Genomic DNA, 23,138 nt, shown 5'->3' on the forward strand with positions numbered 1-23,138 from the left:
ATTGTAAAATAATTACAATGCCATATTTTTTTTATAGGATCACTTCTGTTGTTCTGCTGTTATTTTTTTTCCGTAAATTTTTTATTTTTTTATTTGTTTCTTGATAGACAATTATTACAAATCACTCGTTATCGATTGCATTTTTCTAGACCCTCCAAACTCAAACGTTAATACGAATACGTCATTAACGTGCGCCGCAGGAAAAGGTTTCGTCGTTTCGGCTGGCGATTGTCTCAAAGCAGGTAGAAAAAAATTTGTTTTAGTGTGCCTATTATTTTCTACTTTGGCTTTTAAGTATCGTTGATTGCATCTTTTAGATTGCGACTTTTGTTTTTCTCCCTCTATAAACCCATTGCATTTGTTTACCACCATGTTGCTTTGCCATATACTCGTAGCATGTATTCGAGCGAGTGTTAATCTTCGTTTGTCAAATTAAGATCGATTACTAGAATTTCTTTCCCCCCAAAATGCACTTAAAACAAACAACACACCATATCCCTTGCCGAAACACCCTGTGTTGAGAAAGTTCAAATTAAACTTGGATAATCATTACCCAAGCTCAATCATCAATCAAGAATTGAAATCTGAATTATTTCCAGAAGACTATATGCATAAATTCCACATACATGCCTGAAAAAATTGCCTATACAACATGTAAACACTTACGCATACGAGACAAGTATGTACGTCTCTAAATATAATATCACTGACTTTATTCAGTCTTCTATAATAAATAGCTAATGAAATGTTTTACAAGTACTCGTCTTGTAAATATTTGTTTTTGGTTGCTCAGAAGCCGAATAAATATGCAACAGGCAAATGCAAATTGCCGCAACAGTGTTTTGAGATGATATTATTTCACCCTAATCGCTTTAAAAGAATCAATCAAATGAGTGAAACTAAAAGTGAGAGATCGTAAGAGAGCTTTGTCCATTATCTTGCAGGATGCCCCTTCCTGCAGCATTGCTGGCACGTCTGGCCAAGCGAGGAATTGTCAAACCCTCAGAGCAAGGTTGGCGCAAAACAAAAACATAGGATCAAAATACCCAGCCTCATTTCAGTTGATTTGATTCCAGTGCCATATGCTATTTCATCCCTCCAGGGGCAGATGAAGAGATTATTGCTGAAGATTACGACGACAACAATGTCGATTATGAAGCCACCAGGATAGAAAATCTGCCGCCGAACTGGTATAAAGTGTTTGACCCTACTTGGTACGTATTGCTTATTTTCTGCAGTATGCCAAAGTTGTTGACATTTGATCATGCTTTTTGCTGATGACATTTGTTCATGCTTTTCTCAAAACTATTCATAGGATATAAAAAAAAGTAATCCAAACAGATGCAAACTTGAATCTTTGCTAAATTTACCACTTTTAAATTGATGGACAAAAAAAAAGAATTAGAATTCAGTTTTTCAGACATTGCAGCATTCCAGAAGTGACCAGTGAAATGATCAGCAAGCTATCTTTTTTTCTTTTATTAATGTAGTGGCCTTCCTTACTACTGGAATGTGGAGACGGACTTGGTGGCCTGGCTGTCGCCGAACGACCCGTCTGCTCAAATAACAAGAGCTGCAAAGAAACAAAAAGGTTGAGCAAAACAAAACAGAAAAAAATCAAGTTCACTATGTTGTTGATGTTTGTCCTAACTTTGCCTTGGACTGTTCAGCGGAGGATGACCGAGGTGAGCGTCAGTCTGACAAGACGGACAGAGAGCGGGACCGAGATCGCGAGCGCTATCGAGACAGAGAGCGGGACAGAGACCGCGACCGTGAAAGGGATGAGCGCCGCGAACGAGACAGAAGGAAGCAGAGGCGGGACGACGTGGCACCCTATAGAAAGGGCAAAATTGGTAAACTGAAATCCATTTCGACTGTTTTTCCAAGACACACACAGAGTACTCTGGCCTGTCATAGTAGAAGCACTAAAATCCAATTATCTTATTAGGTCAGGTTAAATTTTAACATAGGACCTCTTCTTTGATACTAGCTTTGCAATACTTGCATTCATTTAAAAACAAACTTCCCCCAAACTCCCCATTTACATAATCTTACCCAAGCCATTGCTTTTGGTAGGCGTAAAAAGTAGGATTAAAGAGGATATTAATAATCTTAAGAAAATACCTCGGTGAGTTGAAATATTGACTCTTCACTTTTCATTCAAATTGACTGTGTCAAAGTGTGCGACTATCTTGTGGCCTACAGTGGAATTAAACGTAAAATAAACACGAGGCAGAATAAAAATAGTTCTATAAATTTGACACCAATGATTATTGAAATAGCCAGTCTTTCATGCTTCTTAAATGCTACATAAACTGCACCAAAATAAATCTGCGAAATAGCGGGGACCGCAAATACGGAACCCCAACCTGGAACCCGCAATGGAGGCGAATTTACTCCACTCCAAATCATGTATGAGATTTTTCCAATGTAAAATAGTTTGAGCCTTGGTTTAATTGAAGTTGGAAAACATTGTCGTAGACAAACTCTTTTTAACAAATATTTCTGCAATTGTTTTCCCTCAGCTAAAAAAGATGATGAAATGGACCCCATGGACCCAAGTGCATATTCTGATGCTCCCAAGTACGTCACATGACTTCCCAACCCTGCTTGTTTCTTCCGAAGTGGAAGTAACCACATTTGAGCAAAAATGTTTTTGCAGGGGCTCGTGGTCTAGCGGTCTTCCCAAACGTAACGAAGCAAAGACAGGAGCCGACACCACGGCCGCCGGGCCTCTGTTCCAGCAGCGACCGTACCCGAGTCCGGGAGCCGTACTCCGCGCCAATGCAGCAAATCAATTTGTCAACGAGTAACGCCAACTCTCGATGTGATTTCTTTTGGTATTGGAAGAGTTGTATAAAAGTCATTTTGTAAGCAACAAATGTTTGCTAGGCAGTCTGATCTTAGAATGCCACTTTGTTCCTTATTTTATTCAAACATCTTACTACGAATAGATCTTACTTCATCTGTCACCATTGCCGCTTCAGTTGATAAAGGTTTTTATTCCTAGGGTGACAGTTTGGTTTATTTCCATATGGAAGTTCTTAAAGCAAGAAGGACCCGTGTAAATGTTATTTTATGACCTATGTTGTCACTGTAGCCATTTGAGGCCACGTTTTGCTTTCCGATAGAAAGTTAACTTTGTTGGTCAAACAACTTAAAGGCCAAATGCTCTAATCTCATCTTCATTTAGTGGAACTAGTACTCTTGTAATAACGTGTACAAATTCACAATTTTATTACAAACATTACAAAATGATATTTTGTTCTTACAATAAGAGAATAATAATTCAATAGTGGTCTGTCGCTCCCACATAGTGACAAATAAAATCATAGTCCAAAGTGAAGAGTTTCTTTTCATATCTGTCGAGCTGGACCGTTGCTCTGCATTTGTTCTTGTCCCGTTGCAGAATACGGCCCACCTGCACACGGTTAGATGTGGGGATCAGCGACATGACTCGAAACAGAATTCTCAGCAAAATCCAGATGACTTTGGACTCACCTGTCCCCGATGCTCACCCAGTACAACCATAATGGCGTCATAATCACTTTTGGGCACAATAGTTTCCAGCATATCCTGCGTCACATCTGTCAAAGGACAAAAAATATACATGATTCATTCTATTCAATTTTAAAAAACACTCAAAGAAAATAGGTCTATGAATTGTTACCGTCTATCAGTCTTCCTTCTTCAGTACGACAAATGCAGATTGACGGCGTTAACACATCCTCCACGCGCATCTGAAAGAAGCCGATGCAATGACGTTAGAAATGTACTTTGATTTGGAAAAGTATGACACTTCTGAGGGACAAAATCCACAATCCAAAAACGGGTTTTGTTTTACAAGTCAATGTGTTCTTTTTGTTTTTGGGGGGCTAATAAAATTGAATTGACATGTCAATTAATCAGGCCAATTTTAGATTACCACTGATAGACATTAGTCAATTTGTAACCGTTGCTCCTGTGTGGTGTCTACTGTGTATTATTTTTCCAAACCATACTTAGGACTTTTCTGATATAAAGAACATTTATTAAAGTGACCATCAAAGTCCCCCCAAATGAAATACGTAAAACGGACACTGCTCAAGCTGATGGGGCTGAATGAATACCTTTGAGTTGTAGTACTTTCCCCCCTTGAAATCTTTGTCCACAAAACGAACTTTCAAGTCTCTCTGAAGCCAGGACGGCGGCGCCTTTGCTTGCCTCGCTTCTTTTTCCGGCGGCTTATCGCTGGAGAAACGACAAATATTCTTCCTTATTACCATGACATGACAAGCAGTGTTGCATAGACTGTGTGCTTTCAATGGACGCACCTGTCATAACTGGATTCTCTGTGTTTCCTTTTCCGATCATCTTTTCCTCTTTCGGAAGATGCGTGTTTGACCCCGTCTGTTTGCCGCCTCTCTTTGTCTTCTTGTTGCTGTTGCTCGTCACGCTCTCGCTCCTCTTTTACCTTGGTTTTATGTGCTTTGCTGAGACGACCTAATGGGGAGAGGGACTCTGCTAGTACAGTTGCGAAATTCCAGAACTTTACAAAGGTGGAAACTTTCCATGGGAGTAAACTAGGATAAATCTAAGTGTAAGGTTGCTGGGAAAAATATATTTACCATAATGTATGTCAATAAATTGATTTTTTCCTTTGTTGTAATGCAAAACATTACAAGTACAGTACATTAAGAAAACACAATTTCTGACTGTGAGTCCAGTCCTGGTTCCAAATATTATTGAGCTAATTCTGCCCGGACTTACTGATGTCTTTGCCATATCTGTCGTATTCCTTCTGCTTGACCAGTTTGACAGCGTACTGGTGGACTGACACCACGTCCCCACCAATCGCCAACCTCACCAAAACGCGAGCGTTGTCCGTGTCCAGAGCTTCAATCTGCACAGGACAGAAGGGGGTCATAAAGCAGCTCGGTGTGCATCTTCTCATGGAAAAATTAAAATCAATTTGACCTTTCCATAGCGCTCCTTATGTGCCCCTGACTCCAGCAGCACACATCCACCGCGAGCCAAGACCAGCTGCTCCTCCTCTTCCTCCTTGTCACGCTCCTCGCCGGGCTTGGGCGGGCGCCGACGTTTGCCGGGCTCCAGATCCTTGATGGCCGAGCGATCCGCCCCGAGACCCAAGCCGATTACACGGGGCTTGTATTCGTAGGGCTTCACATCTCTGTCGCAGGAAAACTCGCTCATTACTCTTGGGTAGAACTTCAAAGGGAGGAATCCCACTAGGCTATGACTCAATTGTACAATCTATGCCAATCTGACAAATACAGAGTTTGAATATTCAATCTGTAACGGACCACAAGGGGGGGCTAATGTAACACTCGCGGTACCATTTTTAAAAAAAATGAGAATCACTGCATTAAACCTAGGAAGGATAACAAAGCCCAAATACTAAATAGGCCCTGTTTTTTATTTAGTACAGACCAAAGCATCAATAAGATTCACTTAGCGGTTTTGTTAACATAACGTTTAACATTAAAAATTTAGGCTATGTGAACGTTATTTTGCACCTTCTACCATCTATGCAATATAGAAATCCCCAATAATTGAAATTGCAATGAACACGACTTACTGCTTAAAGGTGCGGCCAATGCCTTCCCCTTTCTTCCAGCCCATCCCCTTCAGAATAGCCATTCCATAGCCTTCAACAGGAACTCTTTCATAATCTTCTTCTGTTGACTGTAGCACACATACAAACGACCAGCCACATTATGACCATTTGCAAACGATTGATATTAGGCATTCACAAAAGATGTTCATTTTGGTTGACGCTGCTTCAGAGGTTTTCATCTGACGTGAGATTTATCACTGTGGTTGTAGCTTGTGATGGTGTAAGACTACTCTGCATATTTCCAACAGAACAGTTTAGCTACTCACAGGATCTGGCCGCAGCTCCACATTTAAATGGTCTCCGTCCTCAAAGCCGTCAGGCACCTTGTTTTGTGCCAGCAGGGGGATGGTGAGGTTGAGATTAGGCTTTGCCTGCATCTCTTCCAGCTTCCGCCTTGAATCTATCAAGAGAGAACAGATCAAGTCAGCCGCTACTATGAATAAAAGCAGTGGTGGCTTGACTTGAGTATTCATTTGTCGGACAAATTGTACACCCTATGTTTGGAAAACTATAGTTTCTCTCGACTAGTTACTCTATCAAAATATACTTGAGTGAAAAAATTAAGAATGTTGTCTACTCTGCCCACTTCTGTTACGTTCAAGGTGTGAGGACAAGGTGCCAAGTGCTGAACACACCTTCAATAAGCTCTTTGACAGCCTGAGCCTCCACGGAGTCATTCTCGTGAGTTTTGCCTCCACTCCCATCGCCGTTAAATTGAGTTGATTCGCAGATTTTATCTCCACGTTCAAGGTTCTGGCCCTCTTCGTCGGGGGCTCGCCAGCGGTTCTTCAGGATCAGAGGGATGATACGTTCCGTTGGACTTTCTGATGGCTTCGTACTAAAAACATTACACACCAACGTTAGCAAACTCTCACACTCGAATTTACATCTGGTGAAGTTTCGAAATAGCGTTTCAAACAAAACACCCTTAGCATTAGCCTACCTCTGCAATTGATTCCTTGTGATTCCGGTCAAATAATCGATGTCATCGTTCCTTGTTACAACGTCACTGCTCGGAGGTTTGAATTTGCTAAAGGTTTTAGCGAAACCGAACGAAACTGATGTTTTTTTCTCGCTTTGGTCCTCCGAAGGCAAGAAAAAAGACGAAGACGAATCATTCCCGTGCGACGCCATTGTGATGTGATGACGTCACTAGGAAATAGGATTATGGGAGTTGTCGTTTTTTTTCTTTTTTGCGAGCGCAAACATGCGGACAGACTGTCACCCGTCGCATCGTACAATGAATGTACGTATCAGTAATTGTAACAAAGCCCTTTAACAACACAAACATTTCAACATATACTATATATGGCATGATATCATAAAATGGCTTGGAAAAACATTGTACTGGTAATTTCTTGATTGGTTCATTGAATTACTCAAAATCAGTGGTTGTCAAAACTTTTTACACTAGTTCACAGTTTGATTTAATTTACCAACTCGACACAAGTTTATTTATAGCGCACGTACTGCTGTATTCAAATCATTTCTGTATACAGATCATTTTTCAAACTCCAGATTATTGTTTATTATTTACTGTTATTGTCACTGGTCATAATTCTGTTTTTTTGTGATTCTATTTTTCTCCTCCTCATATTAGCACCACAGATAAAACTAATGTAGATTGTGTGTCAGACATTGAAACACTGGTTGAAGTTGGGACGGGGCTGGATAAGCAAATTGCTTCCACCCGCTTAATTTGAATAGGCCTGTCTATGTCTTATTTATTTATTTATTTATTTATTTATTTATTTATTTATTTATTTATTTATTTATTTATTTATTTATTTATTTATTTATTTTTTACAATTACCTGAGGAAACCATCTTTTAATCAGCACCGTTAAGTGTTCAAATTTAATAAATTCAAAGGACTGTTCCTGCCCCTCCTTTTTTAAGTGTATAACTTGTAAATAATATGAGAACTGAATTGTAGAAAAGTGTAGAAAAAACTTTTGCTCCTCTGTTCGGAGTGATTATGTTGCAGGTAGATTTCTTGATACAAACAAGGGGCGGTACTTTAAACTCCTTTTCTCCCCTCCCAAGCTTCCGCCCCTCAACTTCCCTCATGACCTTAGTATTTGCCCTCTTGTCGACGTCTTGGCCACTATTTCGCCTGTTGGGAGCAGCGTGGAATCTTTCTTTTCTTCTGTAGACATCTCCGACAACTACGATCGGAGACATGCCTTTTTCCCAGCTCGTTTTGTGCAACAATAGTCGCTCGCTCGTTGTCTTGAGCGCACCACGCCTGCACCTCAATGACACCTCGGGCTAAATGTTTTGTCAATACCAATAGCGCCAATTTAATTTCTAAAATTATATAATAAAAAAGAAAGAAGAAGAAAGGAAGGAGTGATGACAATCGTGCCAGGAGAAGCTGGTCCATAGAACTTATTTGGAACATGAAGGTAAGAGCTTGTTCGGAATTAAAGTGTTACATTGTGACGTCATAAGTGAAAAGAGCATGCCGGGCATGATCCATATAGCGTTTAAAAGCAGCTTGCCAGATTTGTGTGTGTATGCGTGAGCATGTCAATGTGCCCCCCCCAATCCACTCTCTCTTTCTCTCTCTCTCACTTCTCTCTCTCCTCTCTGTCAAAATATCCCGTCAGCCGCGCGCATCCTCTCGAGTTTTCTTTCTCCGGGACGCGGGGGCGGCGGCGGCACTCATCACTGCAGCCACCACGCTTATGCTTTCTCCAAACCAAAACATAAATTCCCAAGTGCAGGATTAAATATTCACCCCTGAAACGGCAATGTATATAGACGCATTCAAACGGATCCTCTTTGAGCGGCTCAACTGCTTGAAGAGAATGTGTGTGTGTCAGCGCCACGGCAGGTCAGTAAACATGCAGGGAGTGATCCAGCATTTCCACCTGCATCCGTCGCGTGCATGCGTGGAGTGGGGCATGATGTCAAGTGGTTTACATGTGCTGCGAGTCACGTGGACAGGTGAAGTCTGGGCACAGCAGGTGAGCTACCTGAGCTTGTCAGGCGTGTTTTTTTTCCCACTCCAAAGTTTACATCTTGAAAAAAGTCCGTGTTACTTCTAGTTAAGTGGTGCCCTGAGATAATCGTCATTCTCCATTATGAGTGAATTAAGTAACTGCCTCCAAACATTACAGTGCTTGTTTCTCAAGTTTTTCCTCATAAGTCAAAGCCTGTAATTGTCCAAATGACTGCTCGTATCTCAAAAGACTTGTGAGTCCGGTCACTTGTATCTCAAGGCGCAATTGTATTTTACATGGTCCGTTGTGTGATCATGGTGCAAGCTTCTGCTAAGTGTGCAGATGTCTTTGACCTTTGTGTGTGTAGTTTGAATGTTTTCTGGACTCACCAGCATGTCCTAAAACATGTTAGCATGTAAACTGGTCGTAAGTGGTAATGGTTGCTTGGCCACGCAGTGGTGAGATTTGAGTGATCAGATTTACAAGCTTTTCAACCTTCAATCCCTTTAGCTTCATGCTAACAAACCATGCAAAATACCTTCGACAGGCTAACAGATAGCATCTATGTCACAGTGTCACTTTTAGTGAAATACAAATGGTGGAGCAACACACGTAGACAGATAACGTACAGGCACAAATACAGGCATATATTTTTTTGTCCTCTTCATAGACAGTAGTTTACTGAAGTACATGTGCACTGTCTATCTGTAATATTGCTACCTCGAGGTGACTAAGGTGTGCTCCACAGAAGGAGCAGCACAATGTTGACAAAAAATTATGCAAAACTATTAATGCTATTGCATTCTAGTTAATTATTTCAGTGTTATATGTTTTCATAAATACAACATTACATTGTACTTTTTCTTCTTATTTTGTTGTTGTTGGGCAGCTGAAATGGATGAATGGCATCCCCTTCCCTCTTTTCAACGGATTTAGATGATTTGTCTTGGAAATGTGGACACATATCAAATCAGACTTGTAATGGGTGGATGTTTTCTGTCCTCATTTGTGTGCGGATGCGCATAAAGGCCTCAAGGTATGTGTTATTTGTTGAAGGGGTGTCCCTGCATGATGCAGGGGAGTGACGGATGAGTATGGCCGGCCCTGACTTCTTACATTGCTCTTTTGCTCTTTCCAGTCAAGGATGTTGTGATGAATTTGTTATCATAATAACACAGTAAAGCCTGCTCTCGCCCTCACATGATGTGGCGATAATCATCCTAAATTTGTATCACCCCGTGAGTGGGAATGCATTTGGACGGGGAGCATGACTAACAAGAGGGGAGGAGAAAGCGAGGGGCATCTATCCACTGTCATCGGAATGCATCGGGGAATTGCTGATTGCCTAATTAGGTACCTCACGTGTCCTTTGGCTTTATGCATATTCATGCTGCTGTTTTAAGGTGAGGCGAAAATAGCGTGAGTGTGTGCGTGTGTTTGTGTGCACGCGCGTGTGTGTGCAGTTTACCCTTGACAGGGCAGGGCTACGCAGGCACATTCTCCCATCTGTGGTCCAAACCTTTGCTCCCAGCCACTGCATTTAGATTCTGCACTTGTAGTCTGCTCTATTCTTAGTCTCCCCACATTTCACGAAATCTCAACGACAACATTCCCATGCTCATTTTTTTTCAGCGTGATTCAATACGGCTCAGAGTTAAGTGGTTAAACTCGGATAGAACGAGCGAGTCAATGAGAGATCAATGGCGACGTGTGCGGTTACAATTTACACAGGGCCATATCTGAAATGTCACGAAAGCAATGAATCTGTGTATCCTTGACTCGGATGTGAGTTGGACAAGTGGGATCAATATTAGGTGGTGAGACAGGCTGCAGGAGGAGACGAGGGATGGGTCACCTTCAGCCGACGCTGTACTGATTCAGCACGAATACACTTGGAAGACACACGCCCAAAGAAGACCTGCTTGCGTGTGACCTTCCCTGTGAATCGCTAATTTCATTTCATTGTAAGATGGGAATCTATAAGCTTACTGCACATTATAGTGATTTTACCCATGTGTCAAAACTACTCACATGTAAGTGAATTCAAAGAATTTTCTAATGTTTTGGGGGTTAGGGTTGGGGGGCGAGGCTAAGGCCTGGTAGACACCAACAGTTTTTGTCAATATTTTGCACCAAAGGACATCCAATACTAATATTTTATCTCAAGGACTAAAGTGTGTTAACATTGAATTTTGTGATAGTACATAGTGTTAAAAAATATTTGTGACAGACCTCATAGATGAAGATAAAAATACAGGCATTTTTGATATAGGGGGAAAAATGATCTCTGGACTCACTATTAAAATGTGCTTTGCTTTTTAGTTTTTAGTCTGCCACGACACGTATTCTTGGGGCCAACAACATCAAACGGTTCACTTTCAATCAGGTCACGGCTATGCTTTCTCGTTCTCTTTCGTCCATCTCGCCCTGTTTTTTTCCACGTTCATAAGGTGACCCCCAGAATAGATGACTTTACCTCCCTCATCTTTTTCTTTAAGATATGTGATGTCATCATCTGTTAAAAAAGAAAAAAAGTATATTTTGACAATACTCATATCTGTTTTCAAATGTATGGAAGAAAAGAAAAAAAATCCTTTATTTTTTATTGTGAGCTGGATGAACAAGTGCAGTATTACCCATTTTTTCTCTACACAATTCTCAGTTGATAGTTTGATCAACTTATCCGTGTTTCCTGCCGGGAGCTCATCTCCGGCCGCAGTGTGAGGCGTAATGTGTCACGGCAGACTAAGTGAGAGGATCTCTTGTCTCAGCGGTATTTCTCATCACAGCCGTGCACGTACACAGCACACAACATGCACATGCTTTCCTTGACCTTGATCCCAAATGATAAAGTGTCCCCTAAGAGAACAGTAGCCCGACCCAGTTCTCCTGACAGGTATGTGTCACTAACAGTTCTCAATCATTTCATTTCATCACGAAGGAGTCTCAAAAGGTATTCAATGGACACACCCACCGCTTTATTTTTCACAATTCTAGTTTTTTTTTTCCTAATTCAAATTCGGCAGTTGTTAAATTTGCAAGCTTTATTTTTACTTATCAGGGACTTTAGAGCATCAATATCATGAGTAAAATCCTTCCAATGCTTGATATCTGCAGTGTTTTCATGGGACACTCTTGTAGTCACTCAACGGCGTGGATTTGAGATTTGCTGCTGGCGTGCGAAGAAGATCCCCAGTACTTTTCATTCCATGTATTCTCTTCCTTTTCATGTACGAGGTCATGTACGTTCCCGTACTTTTCCATGTCACTGTGAGGCCTATGTTTTCCCAGCCACAAGCGTTTAATCTTTTATTTTTAAATCTGCCACTGCTGTCCATTTTGTGCGTGGCACTCTCGTGGCCTAGATTTGGAAGTGGGCGAGCAGGACAGAGCTTTAGTTCAGCCCGTGTTACTCGCGTAGTTTGGTGGGAATGTCAGGAGGTCAGGGCACCCATGCCTGAAAAGATGTCGGAGGTGTGAGGAGGCTCCTGCGCATACGCTACTACTTGTAGTTCCGATGATCTTTAGGTCACCGCTTATTTAAGATGCTTTACTTGGATGACCTCAGCATCACCCCCGGGAGGATGCTGCGGGAAGATTAGAAGCAGCATCTTTCACTACATGTCAAAGTGGAATAGAGAGGCTTTGTTTTTGGTGTGCGTGATGGGGAAAATCATGCCCTCACTTGCAATGTTAACCCAATGTGATCATGGAAACACAGCAATCTCAAGTATTCATCTTTATATTGAAACCACGATTGATAAAGGATGAGATTTAGTTTTCCCTTTTTTCTGTTGGCCCTACGATACTATATATCACCAGATATGGTGAATTGCAGTTGTCATGCCAATGCAAGAGATTGTGAGATCAGAGATTAGAGATCAAGTGAAATGTATTTATATAGCCCTTAATCATAAAAGAAAAAAATCTCAAAGTGCTTCACATGCACACAGTTGACAATATTAACGACATGCCCTGATCTTAACCGACAGGAGGGCAAGGAAAAACCCACAAAACCCCAACTGGGGAAAAATAAGAAATCTTGAGAAGGGACCACAGATGAGGGGATCCCCCTTCAAACATAATACGATACCTAGACAGTATTAGTTCAAATAATGTGAAAGTCCATTTGATCAGATAAAGAACACATCTAAAGTGAAGTTGGTCAATAAAATTCAAGACTAAACAAATAAGTCACGTTTTAAACATTGATCAACATCTAGGTTTTATCTGGGTTAAATTGGCAATTTTTTTAGCGGCATATTTAATTGTGTATCATCGCCAAAACAATGACAATTAATGCTATAAGCAAGTGGATGCTAAACAGGAGAAGGCTTCATCTCAAGGCTGCCATTTTAAGGTCCTGTCTCCATTCCCACCTCACTAAACATATTTCAAACAAATGACCAAATTCCTACATCTTTCCGACTGCAAATAGCAATCAAACAGCTATTTGCACATCATCCATTTTAGCTCCCTCTTACGCTTGTCTCCCAATTGATGTTAGCTGTGGTTGACGTGTGTAGTATTTTTCCCTTCATGATAAATGATCGCATTTGTGCTTTCAGCTTCCTTTTGTCATGTGAGCAGTGAACACAATAATTTGCATTATTTTCCGCTTCTTCAACTAGATGTTTCACATATTTGCCATTGCTTCCACGTGTTCAGTTGTTATGTGATGACTCGGTGAATATTGCAATTATCCAGCTGTGTGTGCTGTTTAAATGAGCGTGCGCTGTGTTCTCTTTGTTTACCTCTGAATGTGCAGGAAATCGTTGCTCATGCTGACTTTGGTCCTGCTTATTCAGACATATGAAAAAGTCCTCCGTCCTTCCATTTGGTCGTTTGCTGTGAGTGCTTGCATCCAGAGACGCAATTAGGGCTGTTCGGCACGCTGGTCACAATTTGAGCTGACAAAACACGCAGGCAGCCCATCAATATTCACCCAGATTCACATTTAGGAAAGACAAGCAATTGAACTTGAAAGGGGAACACATAAAATAAAACATCAAGTTGACTTACGTAAATTCATTGCACTTTCAGGCTGAGCTAATAGAAACGGCTAATTTGGTTATCGTGGATCACATTTGGAGCGGAAACAGAAAGTTGACAACGGTGTGTTCATTCGAAAGAAAAACACAGATCACAGCAACCTCTGACGTCTAAAGCTGCGGCAAGCCCTCCTCACTTTTTACAGTTTGACTGGATATGGGAAATGGGCAAAACCAAATTACAGACAATTTACCTGTTGTTTCAATGAGTTACAATTCTGTTCCAGATATCTGGAATGCATATTCCAACCATTCAAAATGTAATCACGATTCGTCAGAATGATGTAGTTGATTGCCACTGTCCTGCTTGCTGAAATTTTCAAATGATAGTTGGTGCGTGTTTGTCTTGCAGAAGGGGCATCCAATGTTAGTCAAAGGGTCTTAAAGCTAAAAAATCATGTCCTCCACCAAGGAAATGCAAAGTAGACATCTGTGTTTGATTGTAAATCAATCGTGTCACTTTCAGGCTTTCTTGATTTGTTTTGCTGAGCTATTCAATTATTCAGTTATCCTAATTGATGTGTGTCATATGCCTTTCTTTGCCTTCATGAATTGTAGAATGAAATCATAATGCACAAACTGTTTAAATCTTTACATTCTATTTACGGTGTAACTGTTTTTATGAAATTCAATATAACTGTTATTTTTCTTCATTAAAAACATGTTTTTTTTTTAGTGGGGTAGATTTGAATGGATTAATGGCCTTTCCATTCATTTCACTGGGGACAGATAATTTGAGATTCATTTGTTTTCAGTTAAGAGTGTGATCATGGAACAAATTCAACTCGTACCTCAAAGCAGTGCTGTATCGGTTCTATACATGATGGCAGATGCGTACTAATCGAAGACAAAGTATTTTCTCAACAACCAAGTGACACAGCTGTTAGTCTCTTCCGTGGGCTATTATCGTCTTAAGCCACAAGCTTTTTTTCCAATCTGAGTCGACAAATAAATCGAAAGGAGATTTCTAAGAATAGATTTCACAAGATGTGCATTTTGCCAAGGACTGATTGTGTAGTTGTCTGAAATTTCACTGCACAGGTTTTGGAGGGGTCGAAGGCCACACGGACTCTGACTTCCCCCTCGCAGAATTGTGTCGGAGAGGAAGTCAGTGAAAGGAGATCTGTACTGGTCAGCGCTTTTTTGACCTCAAGGTCACAAATTGTCAGTGGCGCATTGTTTTTGAAAGCCAACATTGACTGTGCATTGTGTTGTCTGCGTTCATCTCTGTGACGGATTGAAGCAATTTCTATTTTTTATTTTGGTCATGCTCGGCTAGTCAGGATGCTGGGTAAGCTCTTCAACAAATTTGTTTATCTTAATGTTGATAATGAATGCAAATTGTCACGTCGGGGTCACGGAGCAATACACGCACACTGACAAGATACAAGCACTTTGGAAAATGGCAATGCAGTGCACGAACAGAATCTGAAAAGAACTGATGTTCATTCTAATTTAAATAAATTAAAACAACACCTAAAAAAAACGATTTCTGGACAATTAATTGTTCAAATAAATAATTATTGATTCATTTGATAATCCGTTATCTGTTGGTTGATCATTGCAACTCTATTTCAAGTGTTTGCTAAAAAAATTGGGCAATATTCAAAAAAGTCTTCGTAGCCACAAATGAACAATTTGTCCGCATATTCCATGATTTTTATTTTTTGTCCCCCCTGTCATGTCTAGCCAGCATCCTCCTACTGATGGCATTTCAGTGCAATGTTTTTGAATGGACTGATGAGTGTGCAGCGATGTCAGGGTGTGTGTCAGCGGCGTCCAGTTTTGGGGCGCCCTGACAGGCTGCGACTCATTAAAGCGCCATCAAACGCACGAGGTCAAGACAACAGTGAGCATTCATGTGACTCATAGCACGCGCCGCAGAGTATGCTCAACAGGATTGGAATAATACCCAGCACCAATCAGTGATTTTATTTTTAGCATTTCAATCATTGCAGACGACTGCACGGATGTTTGGAGAACTCTCCAGATCAACCACAGAATGAGCGGATGAAATCCAAATCAAGAAATGCGGAACACATCCACAACATCATCAGGGGCGGGATTTCATTTCTGATGTTTGCAACTGTCTTCAGTTCCTGGTTGTTGTTGCTTGAGGCATTTGGCCTTCAGTTTTGTCAGTTCAGCAAGTGAATTGCATGCTCAATTGGAATCAGGCCAGGTGATTGACGTGGCCATTCCGCTTCTTTGCCTTGAAAAACTTTATGGTCGCTTTCACAATCATCTTTGGGTCATTTTCCGTCCGCACTGTGAGGCGCGGTTCATTGAATTGTGAAGCGTTTGGCCGAATATGAGCAGATGGTGACCAAAAGTTGATTTCTTTTCCCCACAGTTATTCGCAGTGTGGATGTGCAGAATGGTACAGTTGCTTATCATAACAATCATTTTAGGAATAAAACCTGCCTCATTTGCACCAAATAGTCAGGTTGATGTTTTTAGGTGGTACTTGGTGTGAAATTGTTGGTTTTGTGCGAGTAGGTTCAGAAAATCAACTCTTTTTGGGCAAGCAGCTCTATTTACCAAGCTCGGACTCATGTTGCCTTAGCCAAGGTCGCTTCCTGCGTCAAGCCCAGGCTGAGTGGCGCCTCCCCATCACCATGTGACCTCTGCACTCGTCTTTTTCCTCTCCTCTCATGTTACTCCTGTCAGAGAGACCATCCGTCTGTCTTTCATACCGCTCATTTCCATCCTTTCCTCCAATTGCAAACAGCTAAAAGAGAAAATGAGGATCTCTGTCACTCCCGCCTGTCAAGAAGAAAAGATAAGCGTCCTTCCTTTGCTGCTTAATAGCGCTGCGTTCAGCCTTTGGGGTGCCGCTGCTCAGGCTTATCCGGTTCTAAAAGGTTGGCCTTGTTATCCTTCTCGTAGGCGAGGGTCATCGTCGTCTCACATTCGCCTAAGAGGATTGGGATGTACTGATTAAGTGATGCATAATGGCTAATCTGCTGGCTAAGGCAGAGGTGGTGTTGTATGGATAAGTGTAGCAAAGTTTGTTTGAATGCTAATGTGCTGCTGGGTTTTTGAAATACATTTTACGAGGGTGATGTTTTGGAACCCACAGTGCTTGTTTTGACCATGTCAAAAAAACAATTGTCTGTCTTTGATTGGCCATCATTGAAGTCGGCTTTGACCACTCCCACAGTGGTGCAGCCCTCCCTCTTGTTGATCTATCCGCCAGTGCTCATGTGTGGTAGACAGGCCTCTGAGTTTCACCACGTGTCATGCAGGATCTACGAAAATCACGGAAAATAGAGCCACAAGTGTAAATCTAGTGGCTAAGCAATCAGTTTTATGGGCGAGGGGATAAACAAACACTTTAGATTTAATGTATGTAAAATAATGTTGCTAAATTCAAATCGTCCATGATGCTCATTTTCCTACCACTCCTGCTTCATGTTGAAGTCCAACACTTCCCAAATGCGTCTTTGGTAAGCTCCGTGCTTTATTGCCCACACAGTGTCACACATTGTCACCCTTTCCCGGTGTCAAGGTGACGTAGGTATATCGTGTGCTCTCTACGGACACCGCAGCTGTCACATCACAGTCACCTCAAAGAAATCCGCTCAGCATTGTCCTCTGAGCTTTTTTTTTTCTCTCACCTTTGCCATGAGGAAAAACAAGAAAAACGTGCTTTGCAGCAACAACAGAATCTATCAATGTGCCGTCAGCTTTTTCCCATGTGAGCACATATGTGTTTACATGACAACACGTCATGGACCGGGGACGAGTAAGAGGGAACGTTTTGGTGTGGTGACACAGCCACTTGCTGTGCTGCTGTGTGTTTGTGTTCAAACATACAGACGCAGTTCCCACACTCCATGTTGTCAAGAAATGAGAAACAAAGCAAGCCCTCAGAGCTGTTTGTTTGATTTGTTTTATTCATCTACACGCTGCATTGTTTATCAATAACATCCAAATCCAGTCCGCATCAAGGGCATATGAGAAAAAGCATTTAAAGATCGGGAATAAATAAAATGGTAACAACATTTGATGAAAAATTGTCTTTGCGTTAACGTCAAGACAACATATTGAATATATTTTCTAATAAAGTTTGATAAAAGCTTCCATCTGAATTCACACTCTCCTTGATGCAATTTTCACTTCAATGTTGCATATTTCTTTGACATATGACACCTCAAAATTGTGTTTTCTCTCCTTCGCAGCTCTTTTGCCATGTCTAAGACAGCTGTGAGGAAGCAGCACTGGCGTTCCAGGATGCAGGATACCTTCGTCCCCTTGATCGGCTCATCAGGTGAGCTCGGCGTGGCCGTCGGAGGAGGGGCTGATTACGGAGAGTTTCCTTTTGTCACGGCCGCTCCGGGGGACGGACTCACGGTGGGCGATATCATCCTGGAGATTGGAGGAACGCCTGTACTGGGCATGACGCTCGGAGACGTACGCGGGGTTCTCAACTCCTGCCCCCATCCTGTCCGCATCAAAACCGTGTCACCAGGTAGGATTCGGCCAAGCTAACGTACTATTGACCTTTTCGCGGTGATGTCACGAGTACTTTGGGGTGTCAAAAACCACATGGAAAGAAATACCTGCATGTCATTTAACTTGAGAAGAGTGAAAATAGCGTGAACTGCTTGAATGATAATTTTAGTCTTCTTTTTTCTAATAAGTGTCAGTCAAAAAGATGCTACGTTCTGCTGGCTGGCCTTATTTTACATATCAATAGATACATAAATTGGTACAAAAATAGATATGTTGAAAGTGACCAGTAGACTAGCCACTATGTTTGGCTGAATTACGCAAAGACAATCCTACGTATGAAACATTTTATAGACACCAGTTTTTAGTGGAAGCGGTATATTGAATGTTTGCCAGCACTTTTTGAAGAATTCTCAGGGTTTGTGAAAATAATAAAAGTATAATGCCATAAAATAATAAATAAATAAAATACAGTGATTGTAAAAAAGGAGTGCGTAGGTGGTGGTGGCCCCCAGCGTCCAACTTAAGGGGCCCTCCAAATAATCATTGATAAGCACTGAATCCAATAAGAATGCTTTTCCTGACAGATTTCCCCTCGTCTGCAAATCCAACCCAGACGATGTCAATCAATTCCCAGCGCGGACCCGCCCCTCCCTCTGACAATCACTTTCCAACGGACATAGAGCGCAGACTTGACCCCAGGCAGTATCAGTGATTTGCTCACTGCTGACCACTTATCCTCATTAATGTTGCGGATGAACAAGAATCTATCTCAGCTGACTTTGGACAATAGGCAACGTACACTACACACTCGACATGTCACCAGCTGCCACCAGCCAATCACAGTCCACAAGCAAAATTATCAGCAAATCCCCCCACCCCCAAAAATTTAGCAGATGTGCCAAAATGTCTGTAGGTTTTATTGACTTATCTGTTTTGCTCCATTGCACTTGTTTCATCAGACTGCACCCAAACAGCCCATCACTCCAGTGTCCAATCCGTCATCCATAATAATGTTGTTCTACACCCCCGCAGCCCCCACATCCCCCCCCCAAGCCAAATTCACCATCACTCGCGTTACGATGCTGATCCGCACTCGTCAATTAGTGCGGCTGTGTCAAGGCGATTGGCGCACGGATACGAGGTCACGGCTGAATACCTCGTGGGCAGGAGCGCGGCCATATAGTTGTCCATCAGTGGCGTGGGACCTTGATGATAACAACACGGGGCACGGCTAACGGATGCCTCGGTCACTTCGGAGCGGAGTAATATGTCAGCCGAGTGTCACCTGACCGCATCTCCCCCGTGGCCTTGCCGCCTTGATTGATAGCTGATTTGGACACGGGGGTGTAAACGAGGACCTTTGCTCCAGCTCCCACTGCCACGGGCGTATCCGTGATCATCTCGAAAGCCCGCCCGTCGGAGTGACTGCGTGTTGACAGTGATTGATGAGCCGACGTGCCAGGTAGCTGAACGACTTTTCCTCCTACTTCTAGTTACCGAGTCAACTTAAGTCTGGAAATACCAATATACCAACTTCCGTTTGAACTCAACTATGTCAACCCAACTGAAATAGTTTCAAATGCATTTTAAGTTTCTGAATTTTCACCTCATCTTTTTGTGAGTGGTGTACAACAGCAAGGTCCCTATGGTAGCAGCATAAAAACCAAATCAATACCAGAACAATGCTTCAGCATGCTACTTAACATCCTCAGCTTGCCTCCCCCGACCCCATTAAACCAGATAAATATGCTCGCAGTAAGCAAGCAGCGTAGTTAATAGCAAAACACCCGCAACTATTTGCTCGAGTAAATCTAACGTATTAGGGGGAAATATAACAAAGGGTGCCCTGTAATTAAAAAAAAAAGCAGGAGCTGGGGCATTAGAATGTATAACTAATGATGTTCAGCTTCATTAGGCGCGGACTATCCTGAAGGTTATTTTGGGGTAATAATAACTGATTTACAGCAGTAATGAATAGAGTGCTTAGCAGATTTTTTATAGCTTGTATGAGTACCATTTTTTTTAATGATACACAACTCTTAATGAATAATTCAATATTTAAAGAAGGGCTACAACAGATGACTTCAAAATACATATTAATACAAGTAGAAAAAAAATCGACATCTTTATAATCTAAAGTGCCAGTAAAGTTAATGATTTTTTTTGGCGCCTCATTTTCTCTCCAGAACATCATACATACTACATAATATCTAATATAAGAATATATTAATAATAATTATGAATAAAAGGTTAGGTTCAGAAACAGGTGGATTTTTTTTCTGAAGCAATAAATTATAACTCATCGTGTAGTAGATTTCAGTTCACTGTTTTTACATTTTAATAAAATATTTCCTCATCAGTATCATCAAGTAGCAGATGGCGGCAGACAAAATACATATTATAGGCTATATACATATATACATACAGACGACTCCAAAACCTCTAGCACTCTGACATTTCTTTTAATAGCCCAGTGAATTCCGTCTGGCAGCACCGGGGTGCAGACGGCGAGGCGCAGCGGCAGCCCGCAGGGCAAGCGTCGTCTATCAGTGTGACTGACAGGCTCGGAGATGCGCTCAGTCCATCAATAACGCCAAGCGGCCTGTCAACAGAGCGTGTTAAGCGTTTGAGATGATATTAAGTGATCAGAGAGATGAAATCCAGGCCCAGGTGATTGGCTCTACTACCTCCCCCGGTGAAAGCCTCAGTTGTGAAGTGTGCGGCAATTAACTTCAGGAGATTGTTTGGTATGCATGAGGGAGCTGCGAAAATGCATGTGATTCTCAGGTGCAATGCGAGTTACGAGAGAGAGAGAGTGAGAGAGAGAGAGAGAGAGAGAGAGAGAGAGATGGCTGTGTGTGTGTGAATTTGCCTAAAGTGCTAAATTAAGCAGCACTTGGTTTTAAGCGTTGCAGCACAAAGCAATTTGCTTCTCATCCGTCGTCAGATTTGATGAGATCAAGCGAGTCTTCTTTTTTCCTTGACGCCATGCTTGTTTTCTTTGCCCTTCCCTCAGGCGCCACATTGTGCAAGGATCTCAGGTTGTACCTGAGTAAGTGCTTCACACCCGGCTCAGTGGATAGCACACTTCAGCAGGTCATCCGAGAGAACCTTTACCTCCGAGCTGTACCTTGTAAGTCACCCATGATGCTCTTCATCTTGCCTTCAATGTATGGTTTGCTCTTTACGCAGCACCTTTTATATATATAGGCCCTATTTCTAATCGGTTCCTTTAAAAAGTGCCTGAATGGATGAGGAAAAAAATGCGGCTGAAATGTAAAAGTGAAATGAAAATAAAAATGTCAGGAAAATGAGAATTGAGTCTGCAGTAAGTTCAACTCTTGACAAAGATGGTCATGCTTTCCTCTTTTAGCCTTTCTCTTTTGCTTCCATGCTGAGTGAGTAGAGGTCACATCTGCTCACATTTGTTGCTCTTTGTTCCAGCAAACAATATATCCTGTCCAAGGACAGACGCCTGGTCACCCTCTTTTGAGACCAATCAATCTGTCCATCTGTCCGTCCGTCAATGTCCTAATGCTACTAAATACAGTACATGGATTTTATTTCGAATCAGCAGAAAAAAATGACTCCTACAATGCTTGTACCTGATGGCTTGTTCAGATCAGTTAATCATATCACATCAAAAATAATCAAAGTGCCATTAAATTAGATTGCGGCCAAGAACAACATTGTCATTTTAGAACATTTGCGTGGCAACATTTTTTTTTGCACCGGGTTTATTCTCAGAGGCTGTCTCTCGCCATTCCAGTCATCAGCCACCGCTCCGGGCTACTTCTCTTTCCTTCTTTTGGTGTACTGTCTGTAAAGCTGCGTACAAACTAACTTTCTGTAAGCCCCTTGAGAAAGAGGTTGCACAAGCCGTGTAATTTGGATGCTCATAAATGAAATCATGTACAATGGCAGCCAAAGGCGGCTTGTTGTCGTACATCTGTTGCCATGTTAATCCTCTCTAATGTATGACGTCACTGGAAACAGCCGAGGGATATAACAGACGACTTTGTTTTTTCCCTCCCCAGTTATTTTCCCTCCTATTTAACTTGTCATTTTGGGCCCATTTAGGTAGACAAGACGGACCACCTAGTGTGCCAGAAGTCTTAACCTATCTGTAAGAACAGGGCGTCTTCTAATCCTCCCCGTTAGGACAGGAAGTAGGTCATGTGACGCAGTCTGCCGCCAATCATCATGACCAAGCTCTCCCACCACTCGTGTGTGCCCAACGTGGCCATATATCAGAATAGAGCCCTAGCTGACCCTACCTCGCTTACAAACGCTTTCCTTTAGAGACAACCAGGCAGGTCGAGCTCCTTGAGTAGTGCGTAGGCCTAATCCCCTGATCTGTTGACATGACACTGTAAGATTCTGTTGTTGTCATGCCGATACCATGTGTGCATGCACACACGCATGCTCTCCTGATCTTGACAGCTGTCACGAGCACTCGTAATGAAGTCACATTTTCTTGGATTCTCCTCGAGGATGAGGCTACTAGGCTTGATGTAGCAGGACTTTGAAGATGAGGATTCGTCACTGGCTCCTTGTGGCCCTCTTCGGGACCTTTTGTACTGTACGTTGCTCCTCTTTTCAATTGACTTTTAGTTTCATTTACGCTCTCACAAGGCAGTGCAGTGGACAAGGAGGTAGTAAGGGTGCAAAATTACAGGAACTTTATATTGCAAATAACAATCCAGACAAAATTGAAGGTTGACTCTTAGAAAGAGAGAAATAGAACTTTAATTTGTTTGGGGAAAATATATTCTCGCGTAATTTGAATTAAAAAGTTGTGTCTTGACAAACAAGTGCCCCAACATATGAGTTTGTTGAGTTATGAGTTACATAGTAGTTATACATCACCTGGATTTTATTTAATTTTATTCTATTGGAATCCTACTATTGCCTCAAACTGCCACACATTACATCCAAATATAACCTGACAAATGTTTTTAGGTGATAAATACGATGATATAACGTAATACATTTCAGGGTTTCTCATAATTTTGTGATTTGTCATGTAGTTACGCCAGTTCAACTGGAACTTGCATGGGCAGTC

At 41.8% G+C, this 23,138-nt stretch overlaps 3 protein-coding genes across 6 annotated transcripts in view; 2 read left to right on the top strand and 1 right to left on the bottom strand.

The window, feature by feature from the left end:
• Positions 1-147: 147 nt before the first annotated feature.
• On the top strand, positions 148-3,346 carry pqbp1 (polyglutamine binding protein 1). Its single transcript, XM_037240729.1, has 7 exons — positions 148-242; positions 945-1,012; positions 1,103-1,214; positions 1,491-1,591; positions 1,671-1,853; positions 2,526-2,583; positions 2,663-3,346. Exons 2-7 carry the CDS (start codon positions 946-948, stop codon positions 2,811-2,813), a joined length of 672 nt encoding a protein of 223 aa, XP_037096624.1. The 5' UTR covers positions 148-242; position 945; the 3' UTR covers positions 2,814-3,346.
• gpkow (G patch domain and KOW motifs) lies at positions 3,214-6,765 on the bottom strand. Its single transcript, XM_037240715.1, has 11 exons — positions 6,561-6,765; positions 6,253-6,455; positions 5,884-6,017; positions 5,579-5,685; positions 4,957-5,170; positions 4,750-4,882; positions 4,314-4,482; positions 4,110-4,230; positions 3,671-3,740; positions 3,502-3,587; positions 3,214-3,421 (listed from the first exon to the last, which is right to left on the bottom strand). The coding sequence occupies exons 1-11, from the start codon at positions 6,749-6,751 to the stop codon at positions 3,290-3,292; spliced, it is 1,560 nt and encodes a 519-aa protein (XP_037096610.1). The 5' UTR covers positions 6,752-6,765; the 3' UTR covers positions 3,214-3,289.
• A 903-nt stretch (positions 6,766-7,668) lies between these two features.
• Positions 7,669-23,138, top strand: part of LOC119116326 (membrane-associated guanylate kinase, WW and PDZ domain-containing protein 1) — a 37,695-nt gene continuing 22,225 nt past the window's right edge. For 2 of the 4 annotated variants that reach the window (XM_037241645.1, XM_037241650.1), the window contains exons 1-3: positions 8,251-8,455; positions 17,800-18,089; positions 21,090-21,206. In XM_037241645.1, coding sequence (XP_037097540.1) covers positions 8,373-8,455; positions 17,800-18,089; positions 21,090-21,206 — 490 coding nt within the window. In that variant the 5' untranslated portion in view covers positions 8,251-8,372. Of the gene's footprint in view, positions 8,025-8,250; positions 8,456-17,799; positions 18,090-21,089; positions 21,207-23,138 lie in introns of those variants that run through there. The other 2 variants (XM_037241638.1, XM_037241631.1) reach the window with 2 other exon arrangements.

The sequence above is a fragment of the Syngnathus acus genome, chromosome 2 (genome assembly GCF_901709675.1).
Source record: "Syngnathus acus chromosome 2, fSynAcu1.2, whole genome shotgun sequence".
NCBI lineage: Eukaryota > Metazoa > Chordata > Actinopteri > Syngnathiformes > Syngnathidae > Syngnathus > Syngnathus acus.

Coding starts and splice junctions, on each gene's coding strand:
- pqbp1 (XM_037240729.1), top strand. CDS start 946: ATGCCCCTTCCTGCAGCATTGCTGGCACGTCTGGCCAAGCGAGGAATT. Junction 1,215..1,490: donor AAAGTGTTTGACCCTACTTG/GTACGTATTGCT, acceptor TTATTAATGTAG/TGGCCTTCCTTACTACTGGA. Junction 1,592..1,670: donor AGCTGCAAAGAAACAAAAAG/GTTGAGCAAAAC, acceptor TGGACTGTTCAG/CGGAGGATGACCGAGGTGAG.
- gpkow (XM_037240715.1), bottom strand. CDS start 6,751: ATGGCGTCGCACGGGAATGATTCGTCTTCGTCTTTTTTCTTGCCTTCG. Junction 4,231..4,313: donor AGAGAATCCAGTTATGACAG/GTGCGTCCATTG, acceptor TCGTTTCTCCAG/CGATAAGCCGCCGGAAAAAG. Junction 3,741..4,109: donor GAAAGTACTACAACTCAAAG/GTATTCATTCAG, acceptor GGCTTCTTTCAG/ATGCGCGTGGAGGATGTGTT.